Raw genomic sequence first — 20,587 nt, forward strand, 5'->3', positions numbered from 1 at the left:
GCCATCTGCAACCTTGACAAATGATTTTGCAGAACCCATTTGTCTGAAACAATCTGCTGACAAAGAAACGTTGATTCAGACTTTCTGGAAGAAAAAAGGGGCCAGGCTGTGAGGGAGTCAAAAGGTCTCTTGAAGAGTCATTCAGACGTGTTGGACTGTCTTTTTTTTGGAGATCCGACTTCTTTTTGAACCCCCTTATTTCTTCTTAAATGTCGGTTTACCTGTACTTCCTTTATTCTGATTTTTTTCCCCAAATTGGATGAGGAGATAGAAAATGCATTGGAAAACTTGGAAACGGAGGGCTGAAAAATATTACGAGATTCCCTGGACAGCTTGCCCCTTTCATTTCACTTTTTGAACAGCTCTACAGCACAGGGGCCAAACACTAAATCTGTATCCAAGGGAGAATTTGAAAACTCATTGTTATCATTTGAGAGGTTCTGAGAATGCAAACCCCCTCAAAACAGTACCAGTGACCACAGCCCTGGGAGACGTATCAACAGCCATACACACACACACATTTTAAACAACCTCTGCAATAGAAGAAACTAGATTATTTAAAGTAGATTTTTCTTCACAAGTAAAAACTGCAGATAAAACATTCCTCATACTTTCAGAATTTGTCAGTACAAATTAGCATATGAGCCTGTCAATTCCAAATTCAGAAAATCAAAGTTGTAGAACTATACACTTTTTTGATACCTATCAATAATTTTCCTATCCTTATCAGAAAGAGTAGGATTGGAATGAACTAATATACTTAGCAGCAGTGGGATCAACTAAAAAGTACAGTTGTGTACACTTGCCATAAATGTAGATGTTCGAGTGTATTCACTGTTGCACTCATTACATTTGGGTTATCTGCCTGCTGGTAGGCCTCAGCTGGCCTGAATACCAGAGACTTGGATTCCTGCGTTGGATGCTGTCTCTTCTTCCATGACGTCAGGTCATCAGGGGTATAAAACATGCAGCCGATGCCATTACATCAGTTTTTCTTGCCCCAGATGTCAGGTGTCCCCACAAAGGGAAGCAATTATATGTTATGTTACACCTCCATTAAAAAGCAAATGCACCAGACATCTTAAAACAAGAAGCAAAGGTAGAACCAAGAGAAGTCAGGGGGCTGGAGGGAGAGTAACCAGGACTGCAACAGTGAATACACTCAAACATCTACATTTATGGTAAGTGTACACAACTGTACTGTTCTTCGTGTTTCATTGTTGCAGTCATTACATTTGGGTTGATTCCAAAAGCTAAGGAAGGGAGGAGGAAGTTAGAGAGCATTAGGGCCAGCTATTAAGCCCTGCAAAACTGCAGTGGCAAAACCAGCACTGGATTTAGAAAAAATAGGCATGTGGTAATGCTTGGTGAAGGTATGTACAGAGCTACAGGTAGCAGCATCTAGAATGTCCCTGGTAAGGACCCCTCTGAGAAAGGCTGTAGAGGTAGATGCAGCCCTGGTGGAATGTGATCTTATCCCGTGTGGGGTAGGTTTCCATGGTGCTTATAGCAGAAATTAATGCAATGGGCTATCCATTTAGAAATGGTTTGCTTTGAAATGGCCTTCCCCTCTGCCCCTGCAGCAAAGCCAACTAACTTTAGATTTTCTGAGAGGCTTAGTCCTGTCCAAATAAAATCTAAGTTGTCTGTGCATGTCCAAAGAGTGCAGAATTCATTCGCCTTTGTTTTGTGGATTCGGGAAAAAGGCAGGCAAATTAATGGACTGATTTAGGGCCACACTAGACACCACCTTGGGCATAAAGGAAGGATTGGTCCTGAGGGAAACCCCGTCTGCATGGAAGATAATGAAGGGCTCCACTGTCATGAGAGCCTGTAATTCAGACACTCTTCTTGCTGAAGTGATGGCTAGAAGGAAGGCTGTTTTCTAAGAAAGGAATTTCAACTCTGCAGTTGTAGCTGGTTCAAATGGAGGGAGAGTTAGCTTTTCCAATACAATGTTAAGGTCCCAGGGTGCAGCAGGGGCTCACCTGGGGGGGGGGGGGTCTTAAAATTTTAGCCCCTCTGAGGAACTGCTTTAACAGGGGGTGAGAAAAGAGGGGTGGTTCAGTATTATAATGTGCTGAAATTGCAGAGGCATGAATTTTAATTGACGAGAAGGATAGGCCCTTGTGGAGCATTTCTGTTAAGTACTGAAAAATATGAGGTAAGCTGGGCACTATAGTTCCCATACCCTGGGTCTGGCTCCAAGAACAGTATCTTTTCCACTTTTCAGCATAGGATTTTCTAGTACTAGGTCTCCTTGCTTCCAGAATGACATCTAGCACCTGCTTACTGAGGGATGCTACTGGAGAGCTCAAGGAATTAGCCAGGCTGCAAGGTTCAGGGTTTGAACAGCCCTACAGGGACAGCAGGGAAGGTGTCTGAGGTAGGTACCATAGATCCAGCAGTATCATGCTGCACAAGAGGGGGTACCAGTGCTGGCAAGGTCAGTGTGGTGCAATAAGTATTGTCCTTGGTTTATCCTGTTTGATCTTTAGCAGAACCTTCGGGAGGAGAGGCAGAGGGGGAAAGGCATAAACCGAGAGGCTTTCCCAGGTAATAGACAGGGCATCCACTTTCCAAGCTTGACTGTGGGGAGTCCTTGTGCAGAATTTGTCCAACTGGTAGTTCTGGGGGGAGGCAAACAGGTCTATCTCTGGAGTCCGTCATTTGTTCCTCAAGAGGTTGAATAGATTTGGTTCCATTTTCCATTCATGTGGGTCCATGAGATTTCTGCTTAGGTCGTCTGCCAGTGAATTTACCTTACTTGGCAAGAATTGAGCTTGCAGGTGCACTTGGTAGCTCAAGACTGTGTTCCACAGAGCCATGGCTAGTCTGCAGAGAGGGTACGAGTGGGTTCCCCCCTGCTTGTTTATGTACCACATAACTGTGGTATTGTCTGTCTTTACCAACAATTGTCCTGGAAGGATGCGGTCTTTGAAGGCTGTCAGGGAATTCTGTACAGCTAACATTTCTTTTTGGTTGACATGCAGGTGCATCTGACTCAGGTTCCATTTGCCCTGAATACACTACCCTGCCACGTGAGTCCCCCATGCATAGTCTGATGAGTCTGTTGTTAGGGTTTGGGAGGCAGGGGGGTAGATTGAAAGGGAGTCCCTTGTTGTGGTGGCAGGCCTCTGCCCACCAAAGGAACTCTGTTTTTATACAAGGAATGATAGGAATCATTGATTCCAGGTCCTGAGAATGTTGACACCATAGGCTTTTTAGATACCATTGTAGTTTCTTCATATACAGTCTTGCATATGGAATTAGTAGAATGCAAGAGGCCATGAACCCCAGGGATTGCAATATTTTCCTTGCAGATAACTCGGTCTTTGTGGCCAGTAGTTTGAAGCAGGTTGTCAAATAAACTTGTTTCTCTGGCATGAGGTAAGCCATCTGGGAATTTGTGCTCAAGCTGGATCCCAGGAATTTAATCCATTGGCAGGGTACTAGATGAGATTTCTTTTCCTTTATGGTGTACCCCAGCAAGGTTAGAAGTTTCTTTACAAATGCCAGATGTTCTAATAGCATGTCCTGGCTTTCTGCCTGAATCAGACAATCGTCCAGGTATGGGTATATTTGAATATTTCTCTGCCTGCAAAATGCAATGGCAGGAGCTAGACACTTTGTGAATACCCTGGGCGCAGTAGATAAGCCAAAGGGAAGTGCAGAGAACTGATAGTGCATGGAGCCTGCCCTGAAGCGTAGGTATTTCCTGCAAGATTCCCTTATTGGAATGTGCAGGTAAGCTTCCTTTAAGTCTAAGGTTGCCAACCAGGCATCCTTGGCTAGCATAGGAAGCAGCTGTTGAAGTGTTAGCATTTTGAATTTTGGGATTACTAAAAAGGTGTTTAGAACAGAGAGGTCCAAGATAGGATGCCAAGAGCTGTCTTTTCTGGGTACCAGGAAAAGTCTTGAATAAAAACCTTGTCCCCTTTCTTCTGCTGGGACAGGTTGAATAACCCTGATACTTAGAAGAGAGAGAACCTGCTGTTGAGCCTCTGCCCACTGATTTGGGGGTAGGTCTGGCCAACAGTTTGGGGTTGGTAAGGTGTGGAAGTGGAATCTGTATCCTTGGAAAACTATATTTAAAACCCTTTTGTCCTGGGTAATGAGTTCCCAGTTTTTTGCATGTAGGGCGAGCTTTCCTCCTAAGGGAGCAGGCAGTTGAGCAGGGCTTGGAAGGGTTAAGGTTAAGTCATTGTGACATTTTTCCGTAGGGGGGTTTCTTACTATTTCCTGCTTTGGAAGTGTGAGCCCCCCACTGCTCAGGGCTGTGTGTAGCCTGAGACTAACCTAGGTGGTCTGCTGTTCCTGGGCTTGGACTGAAAAGGCCTAGAAGAGACTGGAAAGGACCAATTCTTTGAAGGCCAATGCCTACTGAATCTGGGAGGCTGTGCATGCAGGAAATCTTTAACAGTTTGCATAGATTTAGCTTTTTCCTCCATCTTTTTGAGGACTTCTGCTTTGTTGCCAAACAGGCGGTCTTGGTTTAAGGGAGCATCAAGTAATTTAGCTTTAGTAGGAGGGTGGCCTAATGGTTAAGGTGTTTGCCTTACAAACACAAGATGCAGGGTTTGAGTCTCACAAGGGATAATTGGCTAAGCTTAAAATGGCTCGTAAGGGCAGTTAGCTTAGTACTAATCTATGAACCTATGAATCTATGAACATGATCTGGCAAGGTTTTGTTCCTTAAGCCAAGCATGCCTTCTAAGTACAGACCCAGTGACAGCAGCCCTTCAAGATGCTTCTAAAGAATCAAAACCACATTGCAATGTTTACCAACTTGTTCAGCATAATGCATTAAATCCTGTAATTCTTTATGTTCAGCACAATCAGGAATCAACATCATTTTCTGTTTAAGTAGTCCCATAATATGCTGCTGATACTTTAACATATGAAACTGGCAATTTAAGGCCCTAATGGCCAAAGTAGCAGAAGTGTATACCTTCTTACCCCATCTGTCCAAGGCCCTAGAATCTCTATCAGAGAGGGTAGGATTTTTGACAGCAGCAACCTTAATGCCCTTTGGTCCTTGGGAAATGGTCTCTGGATCCGCAGGAGGATTCTTGAAGAGGAACTTGTGAGAGTCAGGTACACTAATACAGGTCAGGTTTCCTGGGAGTTGGAGGTAATGTGTCTGGGGACAGACTAGATTCCAAGAAAGTATCATCTACAATGTCGAGAACTGCAGGAATAGCTAAAGGCCTGTGTTGAGGGAGGAGTAAGAATTCCCCAAGCCTCTTTTTGGAGTCAGAGTAATCCTTTCTTTCCCAGCGGAAATGCTCCCTAAGAGTGTGCAAGGTTTCACCAAAAGAAAAATCTTCTGGAGGGGAAGCAGAGGGAATGGAATCCTCTGCATCAGAATCCTCATAGGTAGACAAGGGCAATTCCTGGTAATCAGAAGAAACAGAGATTTCAGAATCCTGATCAGAAGAATCAGAAGGAAAAACAGTTCTAGGGCTCTTAGAGGGGGAAGGCTGGCTTCCCCTAATTAAAGTAATAAGGTCTTCAGCCATTCTAAGCATTTATTTTATAGGCATATGAGCCTGACCATGCGGTTTGGATGTTGGTTTTCTAGGCGTTGGTCGAGTTTTAGGCCTGGAAGAAGAAGATGGCATCGGTTTAAAATGCAAATCTGTAGGCCTGAATACACCCTCAGAAGCCGGTGCCTGCACAGCGACTCCGGACCCATCCAAGTTAGCGACATCCACAGGTTCCATAGTCGAAGAAGCATCTCACGGTACACCAGACTCCAAATGGGTCTCAGTAGAGGCCTGTGAATCTGAAGTAGAGGGTATCAGGGGCTGTGAAAGTGCCCCACTGAGTACTGGTGACTAGCTTAACGGAAGCGTTGCCAGAAGTTTTGGACCTATGCGGTCTGTCTCTGTCTTATATCGGTAGTCGAGTGGCTTACCGAAGCCATTTCTGGATAGTTAAACAGAGTACCAAAATAATTTGCTGCAAAAATAAACCGATGACTAATAGTTCGGGGGTTGAATAAGGCACAAAACCGACAGCGAGGGACGTCATGGTCTGGGCCTAAGCAAGGAATGCAGCATGAATGAAAATCTTTATGAAGTATTTGCTTTACACAGGTAAGACCATTGTTAACTTTTACTTACATCGGTTAAGAGCAAGAAGAAGGATCCCCAATGGGGTTACTTAGCTTTTTTCAAAGACTTCGGTGCTGAAACTCAAAAACAAAAATCTCAGGAGTATGCCGACCAGTACTTGCGAACTGCTTCTGCTTCGGACACTGCACGGCAAGAAAGACTGATGTAATGGCGTCGGCTGTATGTTTTATACCCCTGACGTCATGGAAGAAAAGACAGCATCCGACGCAGGAATCCAAGACTCTGGTATTCAGGCTGGCTGAGGGCTACCTGCAGGCAGATAACCCAAATGTAATGACTGCAACAGTGAAACACGAAGCACATCTACAGCTGCTGGGTCAGGTTTGGGAAGAGTGTATAAAAATTTAAAAGACTGAGGAACTTTATATATCCTGTCTGCCTTTCTAGGGACATGTGTCTATTAGGAAAACTGCAGGTAGTAAGACACACATCCTCTAAAGCAGACAGAACAGGAAGAATGGTAGATGGCTCTGGAAAATCCTTTTGTAACAACTATTTTCTGTGAGATGAAGAAACCTCAGTGTTCTCCCACTGAAAACACTGGCACATTCTAGTAAGTCTCGGAAAATGAGAAACTCCCAACAGGGATAATCAGAAACTGAGCTCTCCAATGAGTCTGAATCAGTAATCTGAGAACAAAACCCTGTATTTGTCCCTTCATCTTCCCATTCAAATTCAGAATCTTGAATCTCTTCAAGAAAAGAGGAATCCCTCTTTTACCGGAAACTTTGCAAGAAGAATCAATAGCCTGAATTAAACCCTGAGCTAGACCCAATAAATTACTCAATCCAAAGAAAAATAGAGGAGGAGTAAACACATGCTTGGTTTTCAGTTTATTTTTGAAAGGAAAAATGGAGCCAACCATGTCACTAATGGCAGAAGCTGCTACCCCATGGATGGGCACAACATTCTGGCAACAAGGAAACCTTTCCTGTTCCTTTCCCATGATCCACAGGAGTGACTCACCCCTGTCCACTGAGGAGACCCCAACAGCCACACAGTAAATTTCTAAACACATTAAGGACCTACAGTAGGACATGCTGGACATAGGAGGTCAGAAGCTTCCATACCAATCACTGAAAATGATGCCTAGATTCAAAGAAAAAACAACTAGGTTCAACAACTGGCTAAGTAACTAATGTCATTCCAGGGGGATCTAGTTTGTGCAGCCCTGGGACAAGATGATCAAGAGTCCAATTTGCTTTGCAAAGGATAGTCTACACCTCTTGCAGAAAGGTTTCTTAATACTGGACAAATACTTTGCTGTCCCACTGTGCCTGCTTTAGGCAGAGTTCATCTAATGAACATTCCAGCATAATAAAAATCAAATCCCAAACTAGACAACATCAAGGTGGCCTTTCTCAATGCCAGGAGTCTTAAAAAATAAACTTCCTGATCTGGAGGCAGTTTTGTGGCTGGAATACATACATTTGTGTAGTTACCAAAACATTTATTTATTTTTATTTACTGACGCTTGTTAACCAGGTTGGTCCAGCTGGGCTTGTGGCCCATTTTCAGTTGAGACCCGAGGAGAAAAGCGCCAAAAAAAAAAAAATACAAACAGTTTACAGACAATCAAACATTTGAGTCAAAAATATGGTCAAAATCAGTTATACAAGAACGTTAGAGACAAAGTAGAAATGCAAACACATGATATATACATATCAACATTTTTACAAACTAAAAAAATATATTTACAAAAAGAGTCAAGTACAACAGTATTGATTGTAGAGTTTAATAAGTATCCACAACAGTGGAGTACTTCGCTGTATGTGGAGGGACTGAAAAGGTATATAGTAAGGTTGTGGGGAGCTTAAGTAGGTTCTTGACAAGGGCATATTTTGGAGCCAAGTAGATGAAGTTTGAGTTTTTCTTTAAAGTGGGATGAGTGAATGATGGAACAAATGTCTCTTGGGAGTCTGTTCCAGGCTTGGGCGATGGAGAGTTTATATAGGAGTTTGCCAACTCATTCAACTATAAAAACTGCACCCCCTCTGTGCCTCGATTTGTGCCTATTACGCCTTTAAATCCAGTGGCATGTGGGGCAGAGTCTCAGTTTGTGTTTGTAATAGCCACAGATGCCCCCACCAGTGAGCGTAGAGAACTCCATCTCATCTTAGGGAAGTCAAACTTCCAGCTTACACCTTGCTACAGATCTCCTTCCATGATCCCACACAATCATGAAAACTTTATGACATTTCTTGAAAACAGCCATATAAGCAATGGCTTATTAATCCTTAGTGACCAACTATCTTTCTATATATTGGGAGTTCCTGCACTACCAACATAGGGTATCCTCAATATTTTTTGGACTGGGTAAACAGAAACTCACTGGACCAATTTGTTCTCAATCCCACCAACAAAAGGAACATTATTAATCTGGTTCTCACAAACTTTGCTCAAGCCTGTTCCCTTCTCCTAGTCAATTCCTCATTAGTTACGTCAACCACGTACATGTTACATTTGCCCACAGAGCATTCATTCCTCTGGAAACCAACAGCCTTTTAGAGAGTTAAAAAAGGACAACCATTTACATGACAAAGTCCCCACATTTGCCCAAAATAAACTCCACAGTTGATCAGGGATAAACAGCCATCTACACTATGGATCTTTATACCCATTTACACAATCAATTGATCTAGCAGTCCCTAGCAGAAACAAATATAGCAGTGAATTCAAAAACAAACCACAAAACTAGGGTAATTGATACAAACGAAAATGAATAATGGAAGGAAGAAACAATTCCAGTTGTTATAGAAGTCTGTACCCCTCAGCATGAAGATACTACAAAAAGAAACAGAAAGCTACTACCAAGATCAGCAAACCATACCATGAAGTCAGGCTAGCAACCAAGTCAAAGGATAACAAAGTCCTTCTTCAGTTACATTAGAAAACTAACAGCACTCTGAACAACTCCATTATGATGCCTCCAGTTCAAATCAGAGCTGCATTGCTAACATTCTAGCAAACAACTTTGTGGCCAACTTCTTCCCTGAAACTATCATCCCAACTCCAGTCATACATGAATCATTCCCACCACACACGATTCATTTCCTTAAGGTACTCTCAAAGGTGAAAAACAATTCTTCCACGAGTCTTAAAAATTTACTGGTTGCCCAATAAACCATGCCAAACTACACACACACACAGTGAGAGAGACACAAGCTATGACAACAAATCCTGGCAGACAGCATTATTGGTGTCTCCCCACAAGGGCCAAAACATCACAGACCCTGGGAATGACAGACCTATCAGTTTTGCATGTCTTGTCTGTAAAGCTATGAAGCACTTCCATCACAAACTTCATTAATCACATCAAAAATCTGACTAGATTTGACCTGCAGCAATTTTGCTTTGTAAATGGTGGGTCGTGTTTGTCAAATCCTGTAAAGCTTCTATAAAAAGGTCATGCAGGCAGTGGACAGTGATCACACTGTGCATACTGCCTATCTTGATTTGGCCAAGGTATATGATACCATAACACATGATGGAATGATAAATTACCTAATGCCATGAAACACATATTCCTATGTGTTAAGATGGATAGCAAACTGGCTCAAGGCTGGAAAGTACAGTGTACAAGCTGGGTGTATTTGTAAAGTCAATCAAAAATAATTACACTTTCAAAATGAATAACACTAGTCAATAAATGGTACACTGAAAACAGGCTTAAACTAAATGCCAAGAAATGTAGACTCCTCCACTTTGGGAAACAGCAAAATATTACAACCTACTGCATTGATAACACAAGACTATCAAGTAAGCCAGTAATTACAGACCTGGGCACCTGGACTTGATAACTTCATTCTCTTCGATCACCATGTGTGAAAGTAGTTAGGACTGCATCTCTTCTAAGAGCAAGAAAGTCACGGTTGCAGTCTATTGCCTCATATTCTGCAATGGTCAGACCCATTAGAGAACATAATATACTCTGTCATGTATATCAACTGATGCATCAAAAAAACTAAAAACTAAAAACAAAAACTGCAAAGGTCCCTAAACAAAGCTGTCTCTTGCCTTAAAAACTTAGTTTCCAGTAGAAGTTGGAATCATTGCCTTTGTACTCTGTGTCAAACAGGCTACTGAGAAAAGGTCTTTTGTCTTGCTTACCATCCTTTCAGGAATCCTATTGCCTTTGACCTCCTTTTTCCAGGTAAGTAATACAGTACACATCAAGAAATAAATAAAACTAGACAGAAAGATAGATTCATCACCCAGCAACCCCATCCCCTTGTTTTGGAATAAACTACCCACCATAGGCCAAGAAATGCAATCCAGACCTCTACTTCTCTATTCTTGGCCTAATTTGTGGTAATTCCTCCCCTGCCATCCCAAAGACAAATCTTCTTGTCCCAGATTCAACTCACAGCTAAAAGCTTACCTTAAATCTTATGCCAAATGCAAAAGCCCTCCCTCTGGACAAGTAACCTAACTCTGACTGCACTTCTCCCTCTACAATCTGCTACTGTGTGTGTGTCTCATCCATACAACAATATACAATTTTTACTTCTGTAATGCCTTCAGCAAATGATTCTCTCCATGCATTTGCAAATATATACTTTTCTTCACTAATTTCTGTCTGCAATTATTGCACCGTTACTTGTCATTTTTTTACTGTTGTTTTTGTACTTCTAGGCATAGAATGAAATTGGTCCATTTGTATCAGTGTTTTACTCCAGTTAAATTTAAGTAAGTGAATAAATATGGGTATGAGCCAGGTTCAGTACTGTACTTTGGAAAGTTTGAGGCAATAAGAGTTTTTTCACCACCCTTTCTCATGTCTTGTGAACATAATAAATTACATCTTTGTTTGCCTCAATTAAGTGATTGGCCTAGCAACAGCCTTAACTCATTTACAGCCTTTTTCCACCATCTGTGAACATTGTTACACATGAAAGCATGTGCAAAGCAAGACAATGGGGAAAAATTCTCCCTTAAATGTCTACATGCATTTGTTTAAGTATTATTCCAACTTAAGAGTACTTAGAAGAGTGCATAATTCTATTTTAGCTGTAGAGCAGCTTCTTTTATTCCTGTGTACACATACTCTCATCAGTTTTTTGTGTATGCTCACGCTGGTATCAACGATTAATGAATGACTTATTATGGTTACCATACTTTCAATATAAGCCATGCTTGTTGTCCTTGTTTGCCATTCACCCATACACACCATTTTTGGGTATACATTTCAGTACTACTAAAACTAGCCAAACTGGTTCAACAGTTTTGTGGACAATTTTTTTTTTTTACCTATGTGCTCAAACTTAAAATATATAAAACATTTTAGTTTTTCCAACTTGCTCTTACTGTATTATTTCCCATTATGCATTTTCTAGTACCATCTCTGCTGCCCTGAAAGGAATAATGCCCTTTGTCTTCCTCCTCAAACCCTTGTAACAGTCTTATCTGCTCTTGTATTCCCCTCAGAGCTCCAGCGGCAGGTATATTCTCCTGTAGCTTGTGATGAGCAAGTTCCTGCCACATGTTCTATCAGATCTACAGCTGTTCAACTATGTAAAGATTATAGCGGTTTACTGATCATAAAGTGGCGAAGGCGAGTTTCTCAGAAACTGATCTAATACAATGGTGTCTAAGCTCAAGGATGCTGGATCTTTCTCCAGCTTTAGCCACTTCCAAGCCAATTGGACCAAGTTGAACATTCTGACATGTGCTGGTTTGTCAGAAATACAGAAGTTCAGGCATGAAACCTCTGTGCTCAGACTGCTGGATTGATCCTGGATATGCCAACATTCCTGTTTTACATTTCTGGCAAACACTGTCTTGCACCTGTTCAAAGTCCAAGCAGGCCTTCTGAACTTCACCACTTAAGTAAAGCCTAGCCCATTCAGCAGCTGTCCAACTCCCCCTTTCCAAAGTTCATTGTATGGCTAGCAAAAAGGCTTCAATAAAGCAGAACAAGCCTAACTTTTGATATTAACTAACTCTTAACACCTGTGACCTAGGCAGGGTCCTTCCTGGATGGTCTTTGCTCTCTGGTCAATATAAGAATTACTCTTGCTGGGGCTGGAAAGCCCTATGTTGTTCGTCAGTAGTTCTATGTATAGTCTCCACACTTTCTGCTGGTCCACTGAGGTGTTTCTTTATGATGGCTTAGCATAATATGCAAACTCAGCTAGTTTCTTGTAGAGCACACCAAATTTCTTGTACAGCATGAATGTTCTTTTGCTAATTTGATTAGCTTTCTGTTAAGTACAAACATCCTGAAACATTTTTGTTGCTTTATCCACTTTGCACAGTATTACTTTTTTTCCCCACAGTTCACTTGGCCAAGGGAGTAATTCTCCACATCTCTTCTACCTATAACAAATCACACCATGCAAATTATGTGAACTGCAGTTAATACGTGAAGGCTATTCTCAGTTCCAAAAGAAGAAAACATGCTTCAGTTCAGTATTTACAAAACACGTTTTCCTTAGTAATAGAAAAGGTGCACGAGTTGCTTTATTTAGCTTTAGACAAAACAATTCAAGTAGGCAGCAGCTTCAACAGAACTGGTACAGGTTTTTAACAGTAGACAAGAGTCTTGCTTTGCAGGCTTTTAAACTACCAAAACAACAATCCTCCTTCATGATCTTCTACACAACAACCACATGCACAAACTTACTTGCAATTCCTCTCTCCCACTCCTGGACCAAAGTTACACCTCTGACTCCTTGCAAATGTCTTCATTCCAGAACACAGTCTTTCCAGCAGCCACATTTGTCTCCCAGTTATATCTTAACGTTTGAGAAAGAGCAGCACATTTTTTTTCTGAACAGCCTTCAAAGAGATCAATGTGTGCCTCCATCCACACCAAACCTCTACCACACACAAAAGAGCTCTATTTGTAAACACCTATACATACACCCAAATAAACATGCTTCCCCTATGAATGATGCCTTAAAAAATCTTTCAACTGTTCAAGAATACAAAATTCTACACACTGCCAACCTGGTCTCCTTAGACCCCAATGAGAAGAGCAAACTCCCCTACACCCCAAAATGTCGTGCATTTACACTAACTCCACAGCAGTGCAACAGAAAGTAAAGGAGAAACTTAAAGTATCACACAGCTGTTTCACATGAACAGCTGCTGCTCTTTCCAAGAGTAACGTGCTTTACAATGAGAGTAAAATGACCAGTTGTGATCTCAAGGACCTCAATTAACTGATCACACAACAGCCATGCAAATTCTGCCAAGGATTCTATGCCGCCAAAACCAAGTTGGTTCTATAACTTTCAGACATATTGTTTGGCCCATACATTCAGTGTAGGTTTATTCTGAAACTCACCAATGATTTTTAGTTTTTACGCAATATCAAGATAAATTCTTGAGTTTACCATTCTGGGTGGATACCAACTTAAACAAATTTTACTTCAATCTTGACATTGTTGTAGCCTTCACGTATTAACGTCACAAACATATTTAGGCTGGAACTGCCTGTAGAAGCACATGCTGAAATATTTTACTATGGAATATCTTCTATGTCAAAAAGAAATTCCCTACATTTCCTACACTGATTGGAATAAAGACCTAAGACTTGCAGCCTTTAGTGACTTTTTATTATATATTTTAGTAAAAACAAGTTTGTTGAATGTACAATTAACAATTTATGTAGTGTCTTTATTAGGTTTACTATCAAAAGAATGGTATTACCTTCATCAAACTGGGTAATGCTAACTCCATGACAGCAAATCACAAAATGAAAAAAAAAAAACCACACAGTATGCCAAAATTCTGGACTTGACCCCCACCCCCCCAACTTCGGGACCCATCTTTACACTTGCTCATGAGGCCAGAATAGTAAGGACATTCAGGATTCAGTGTTTTTCGACTATGTGCATTTTCAGACCTTCTGCTGCGGAGCCGGCATCACCATATTCAGTACAGGGTAATGTCGCTCTTTTGATATTAAACAATATATATACATATACATATATATATATATATATATATATATATATATATGTGTGTGTGTGTGTGTGTGTGTATTTACAAACATACATGTATGTTTGAATGTAAATGCATGTTTGTATGTGTTGCAGGTGAAGGTCGAGCAGCTTCTAAAACATACTTCAGTAAGTTAGCAAGAAGAAAGAAACACAAATCATTTTAGCAAATACAAAAAATGCTTAAAACACCTTACCATTTTTCCTAAGAGTAAATGTGTATGCTGAATCTCCAAGTCGAATCAGTTCAGCAGTAGATTCAGAACCTTCTGTATCCCAAGATGGTAGGGAAGTATCAAAGTGTTGCTCAGAAGCCCTAAAATGATATCATGATGTTTTAATCATGTTTAGTTTTACCACATAACTCTGTATACACAATACTAAATAATTTCAGTGTACATACATACAAAACAAATAAAAAATCACAATCATGTTGACCTTATAACAGCCATGAAAATATAAGAACTTTAATAAAGTATTAAATAAAGCACAGTATGTAGCCACCTACAAGCTGTCCATAACAAGGCCAGTGATAAAAGATTCTCTTGGGCTATGGCAAGCAAGCCAGCAACACATCACACATTAGTCTCTCTGTGCTGACAGACAATATAAAACACATTGACATAAAAAAGCTGCTTAATCTAATTAGAAGCAGTCATCCACATGCTGCAGTCTCATTTCTGTACATAATACATTTGTTTTCCAATTACATGTTAAAACCAATGCAGCTTTGCAGGGGAGCTGGAGCCTATAAAGCACTCAATGGGCACAAGACATAGAAGCTCATCCTGAAAAGAGCAGCAATCGATTACAAGGCACCCACATATACATGTCACTAACACTACACAACCACCTACTCTAGATTTGGAAGATCCTAAGGGTGTATACTGAAGGTGAAATGGAGAAGTAGGAAGAAAGTAGAAACCCCAGTAAAAACCCATGTAGACACAGAGAAGACATGCAGACTCCACATAGAAGGTGTCCCACTCAGATGAAATGGATGATGCGGGGTACAATTGCTAACATTTCATTAAATGCCCTGTTTGAAATACTGTCTACTGTAATGAGAATATGTCACAGCTATGAATAAGGGACACTAGCACATGACCCTCAAACATCTGATTAGAATATCTCCTTGCATTTTTCTTCACTTATCTGTTTGCAGATGGACTACTCCTGATAAACACTTAAGGTTTCCTCTACAGTACATGTTTATATCTCACATGGTATACTTACCACAAAAATCTTTCTTTGAAATTGAACTATATTGAAATATTTTACATATATCTATATCTTTATTTATTTATATATATATATATATATATATATATATATATATATATATATATACACACACACACACACACACACAGACACACACACACACACACATATACATACATACATTTCTATATTTCTACATGAACTACAGAATGAAATGGCATCCCACCTAAGTTCAATCATAGCCTCACCTCAGGCTTTGTGCCCACTGAATGGTGCACAGCAACAGTTATCCCACTCCACAAAGGGGAGACCACCACGGACCCCGGGAACTACTGTCCCATTAGCCTGACGAGCCTGGTCTGCAAGGCTATGGAGCGTATTGGTAATCTCCAAACTCTGGACCCTACCCACTTCGGGTTTGTAAAATTCAGATCATGTCTCCTAAACCGGATAGACTTCTTTGAAGCAGTCACCAAAGCTGTAGATGAGGGTAAGGTGGTACACACAGCCTATCTAGATCTCGCCAAGGCTTTTGACACCATCCACCACTATGGATATATAGAAAAATTCACTAAACTACATATAAATCCCTATGTCACAAGATGGGTTGCCAGCTGCCTCACTGACCGAACCCACACTGTGAAAGTAGCAGACTAAATCCAACTTCAGACCAGTGACAAGTGGAGTACCACAGGGTTCAGTCCTAGGTACTCTCCTGTTTGGTATCTACTTCTCTGAAGTACAGGCTAACACAGAAGGTCTTTAGATAAAGTTTGCAGATGACTGCAAACTAGGAGCCATAATCAAATCTCCTAACGATGTGGACATCCTACAAAAGGGACTCATTGAGACAGATGCCTGGTGTCAAAGCCATGGCCTCAAGCTCAATGCCAAAAAGTGCATTGTCATCCCTTTTGGTAGAAACTCTGTACCCATGAACTACCACACAAGCGGTAGTCTACTTAACATCGAAAGTGTGATAAGAGACCTTGGGACACAGTTGGACAGTAGTCTCTCCTTTGATAATCACATCGCCACAGTAGTCAGGAAATCCTTCAAAGTGGCACACCTCATCACAAAAGGTTTCTCATCCAGGAAAAAGAGGTCATTGTTCCCCTCTACTCATCACTAATTAGACCCATTATAGAGTACAATGCCCCTTTTGGTATGTACCTCACAAGACATCTACAACAACTGGAAAGGCAACAGAAATACCTCACAAAGAGGATTACCGGCCTCAAACAGATGCCCTACGCAGACCGTCTCAAAAAACTCCAGCTTTACGCTGTGGTATATTGCCTACTCAGAAGCGATCGCTGCCTAACATACAAAGCTATGTCAAACCCAGAGCTGTTGGACATGCTCCACGTAAAGACATCCCAATCCCTCCAAGCTACATGCTCTAGGGACATAAACCTTGTCACCACAATAAACAGAACATGCTGGAGGGATAGATTCCTATCTCAGAGACTTCCCATACTCTGGAACAAACTACCAATCTATATCAAACAAAGCTCCTCATTAGCACTCAAGAAAAATCTTGATGACTGGATGGGAGATAGGAAATTCACCCCGGGGATCACTTCTGTGGCTCTGCTTGACAGGGGCACAGGAAAATAATTTTCTTGGGTGGCAAAAGCAAGGGTACCGTTTGGCTAGGCTTATATAGGCCCTAGGACCAATACCCTAGTACCTACCTATGAACCTATAGATATATCAGAAATATATATATATATATATATATATATATATATATATATATATATATATATATATTTATTTATTTATAGATAGGGTCTACTTTTCTTGATTGAAATTTCAAAATCTCGAACAAGAAAAGTAGAAACACACTTAAGTGAAAGTGCACAACCTTGAAATTGCACTTTCACAAAAGCCGATTCACAGAATCAGAAAATAAAAAACAAAATAAAGTACTTTAAACACTATTTTGCAAAGGGGCAAGCCCCCCTGCACCCCACATGTAGGGGCTGTGATCTCCACACCCCCCTACTTAAAATGTACCAACTCCGAGATCACACTACGGTGGGGAACAGGATACATTTCCTTATCCCCACTGTAATGTGCTGCGGTGACTCGGCTTTTGCGAAAATGCACTTTTGCTTAAGTGGGTTTCAACTTTTCTTGTTCGAGATTTTGAAAAATCCATCAAGAAAAATAGACTCATTTTTATATACATATATATATATATATATATATATATATATATATATACATACATATACATACATATGTGTACACACACACACACACACGATTATATACTCGCCCTCTATGTGGCATTTCTACTCCTACATCAATCTAAGCATAACGGCTTAATGCTAAAATCTCTGCCTCACAACCTCAGGATCTAAAATACTTAAACGCACTGTGAGCGGGGTATGCAAAGCACAGCCTGGAAACCTAGCTTCACCCAGAATCTTCATGGGTGCGCTGGGATACTATAGCTTTCTCCAAAATCCCCAAAAAAGGTGATCATTAACTGACTACTATAAAATGCCCACTAGTACTGTTTTTACTTTAGCCACCGTCACTCAACTCTTGACTGCAAAGAGCCTGAGGACAAGCCAACTTATCTGTTTAAAGTGGATTTGCTATTACTTTATAAAATCTTCTAATCAAAAAAGACCAGGTGAGATCAGTGGTACTGACAAGATTGTGTTTCAGCTAAATTTTCTTTTTCACAGTACACTGTGTCCCCAAAATAAGATGTTGGATTGCCATTCCCTTTCCTTTAGGCCGTTCGCATTTGCAACACTCTGAATCACTGATAATTTCTTCAGAGGTTTTCAAATAAAACATAGCATTTTAAATTCTTTTTTAGGTGCTTCAAAACATAACATTTTTGGTTATTTCTTGCCTCAGTTACAACTGACGCCTGCATAAACTACAGAAATTCCTTCTTTACTGTCTCACCTTGTCAGTACTGAGAAATTCCCAGTCTTTTTCAACAGCGTTGCCATTAAATTGTGATAGATAACACTTACTAAAACTGCTGGCTTAATTGTTTCTATACTGTTAGATCCAGCAAATATTTACTAGCAAGGAGAAAAGAAGAGAGGGCTGCTGAAGTCTTGAGTGGGCTTTTCCTGGGCAAAAAAATCTAAAATGTAACGCCTAAAAATACAGAAGACAAATTTCTGAAGAAAGCAAACTGAACCTAAGGAGGTTAAAAGAGCAGATAAATGCCACAGAAAGGGAAAAACTGCAAATTCAAGGTTTCCTTATATGTGGTAGTGTTGGGAGATAACTACTTGGTCTGAATGAAGAAGTGCGCTATCATGTAGTAGGCCTTCAAAAAGGCCTTTCTAGCATGGGAACAATTTATTTTGTCTTCTGCATTATTTCTTGCTGTAGCTAAAATTAAGCAGGACAAAACCTTCACACATTTGTTTTTCTGTCATAATCTGACTTGCAAGAATGTACCCATCTTTCTATTACTTCTTGTAAGTGCTGTCTTTGATAAGGAACACATTCACCAACTGTAGTGGCATATATTAACAGTACTCTCAGAGGTAAATTTAAGACGCAAAGATAATATTTCCCTCCTGACTATAATCTGAAAATGCAAAACACCTGCAAACTTGTTAGGGTGGCACAGATGCTCATCAACACCAGTGGCAAGACATTATCCCAAATTAGTTCCTGAAGAGGGGAATTTTTTTTCTAGAGTGCACACTATTTTGGTTAATAAATTTTATCTGTACATAGGGCTCTGGATGTGAAATGTACTTTTGCTGAATCCCTAATTGCTCCATTACATTTACATTACCTTGCCCTTAAAATGTAGATTCCTGTTAGACTTTACCCTCAAAGATAATCTTTAGTGGCTAAGTATAACTAACAAGAAGGTTCACATTTCAGCAAATTTATTCAGTGGAGGTAAACATTCAGTCCAGCCTACAAACTTAAAAATAACTGTTAACAGATGTCCTATAAACTAAAAATTAATTGTTCAGAGATGGACAGTTCTCTGGAAGACCTAGTGGAGGTAGGACAGAAAAAAAAAAAAAAAAAAAAAATGATACAGTAAATCTGCATATCAAACAGGTCTTTATTACTACATCGAATATGTGAATACTGAATGCTCACATGAGCAAATATTCATGTACTCTAAGTTTATGAATTTTTTTTCGGTACAGTGAAGATTGGGATTTTTGCTCTTTCCGCACTGTAGTGCAATCTCGGAGTAGGAATATATATTTAGCACGGGTGGGGGGTGCAGCCCCCCACAATACCATTTTCGAATACGTGAATATTCGTTCGTGAGCATTCGATATTTACATATTAGATGATGATACAGACGCTATCAAACTGCAGCAAAGAGATTACTTTTCAATGGACTGTTACTCTGTATATTGCAGAAGTCTCCTAGGGCCTGTAAATGTGCTACATTCTGTGCTACATAATTTGTGATGTTATTGCACCCACAATTAGGAGGTTAATGATGCAGTGATGTTATAGCTAGGTATAAAATGGTGTGTAGGGGCTATAATTTCATAATGAGTATATATATCTTCACATAAAAATACGGTTTCACCTGGGCTGTTCAAAATTCTTATAAGAGCAATTTCATCTAATTCTGGATGAGAAATCGGTGTTCACAGCATGAAATGAATAATACCATAACCTTTAATTTTTGCAGTGTTGCTCATGGACTAAAAGACTAGCATTACAGGAAATAGAAAAGCAATGCAAATAAACAGTGTAAAAAACTTATTCAGTGCTTTTTCCTAGAGGCAAGAAAATATCAACAGGATCACATTTAAAACCAGATGGAAAATTGTGTCTTACACTAATGCATCAAACAAACAATAACAAAAACAGTTAAAAGAAGTTTTACAATTCACTTGGGTAACATGGATCACATTTGACTATTTTACTTACTTCGGAGATGGAGGGGATTTGGGTGCTGAAGCAGATTCTTTGTAGTGCTCCTTCAATTGTTCCTGTAGCAGGTCACGATTTACTGAAATCCCATCTTTGAAAACCAATTCAGTTTCATCTGTTTAAAAGCACAAGAAAGATGACATATTCATGCAACAAAGGAGTAAATCACAACAGTGGTAATTATCATGTTTTTAAAATGTGCAGGCAAACCTTCCTTCTAAATTTGTGAATTTTCCTACCGGTTACAGCCCCAAACAATCACTTGCTCTTCAAATCAATCTACTGTGATATACCTTTCTGAAATAAATTAGCTCTTATCTACAGTGTGTGCTGTGATTAAAAGTGCATGTGTCTGCATATACAGCA

At 40.2% G+C, this 20,587-nt stretch overlaps 1 protein-coding gene across 1 annotated transcript in view; it reads right to left on the reverse strand.

Moving 5' to 3' along the window:
- CEP95 (centrosomal protein 95) overlaps positions 1–20,587 on the reverse strand; it is a 1,662,476-nt gene that overhangs the window by 1,187,867 nt on the left and 454,022 nt on the right. The window contains exons 5-6 of the mRNA XM_044080881.1: positions 20,219–20,336; positions 14,287–14,405 (exon numbers count right to left, since the gene is read on the reverse strand). Of these exons, the coding sequence (XP_043936816.1) occupies positions 14,287–14,405; positions 20,219–20,336 (237 nt within the window). The remainder of the gene's footprint in view (positions 1–14,286; positions 14,406–20,218; positions 20,337–20,587) is intronic.

The sequence above is a fragment of the Protopterus annectens genome, chromosome 8.part0 (genome assembly GCF_019279795.1).
Source record: "Protopterus annectens isolate FY-2018-M chromosome 8.part0, PAN1.0, whole genome shotgun sequence".
In the NCBI taxonomy this organism is placed as follows: Eukaryota; Metazoa; Chordata; order Ceratodontiformes; family Protopteridae; genus Protopterus; species Protopterus annectens.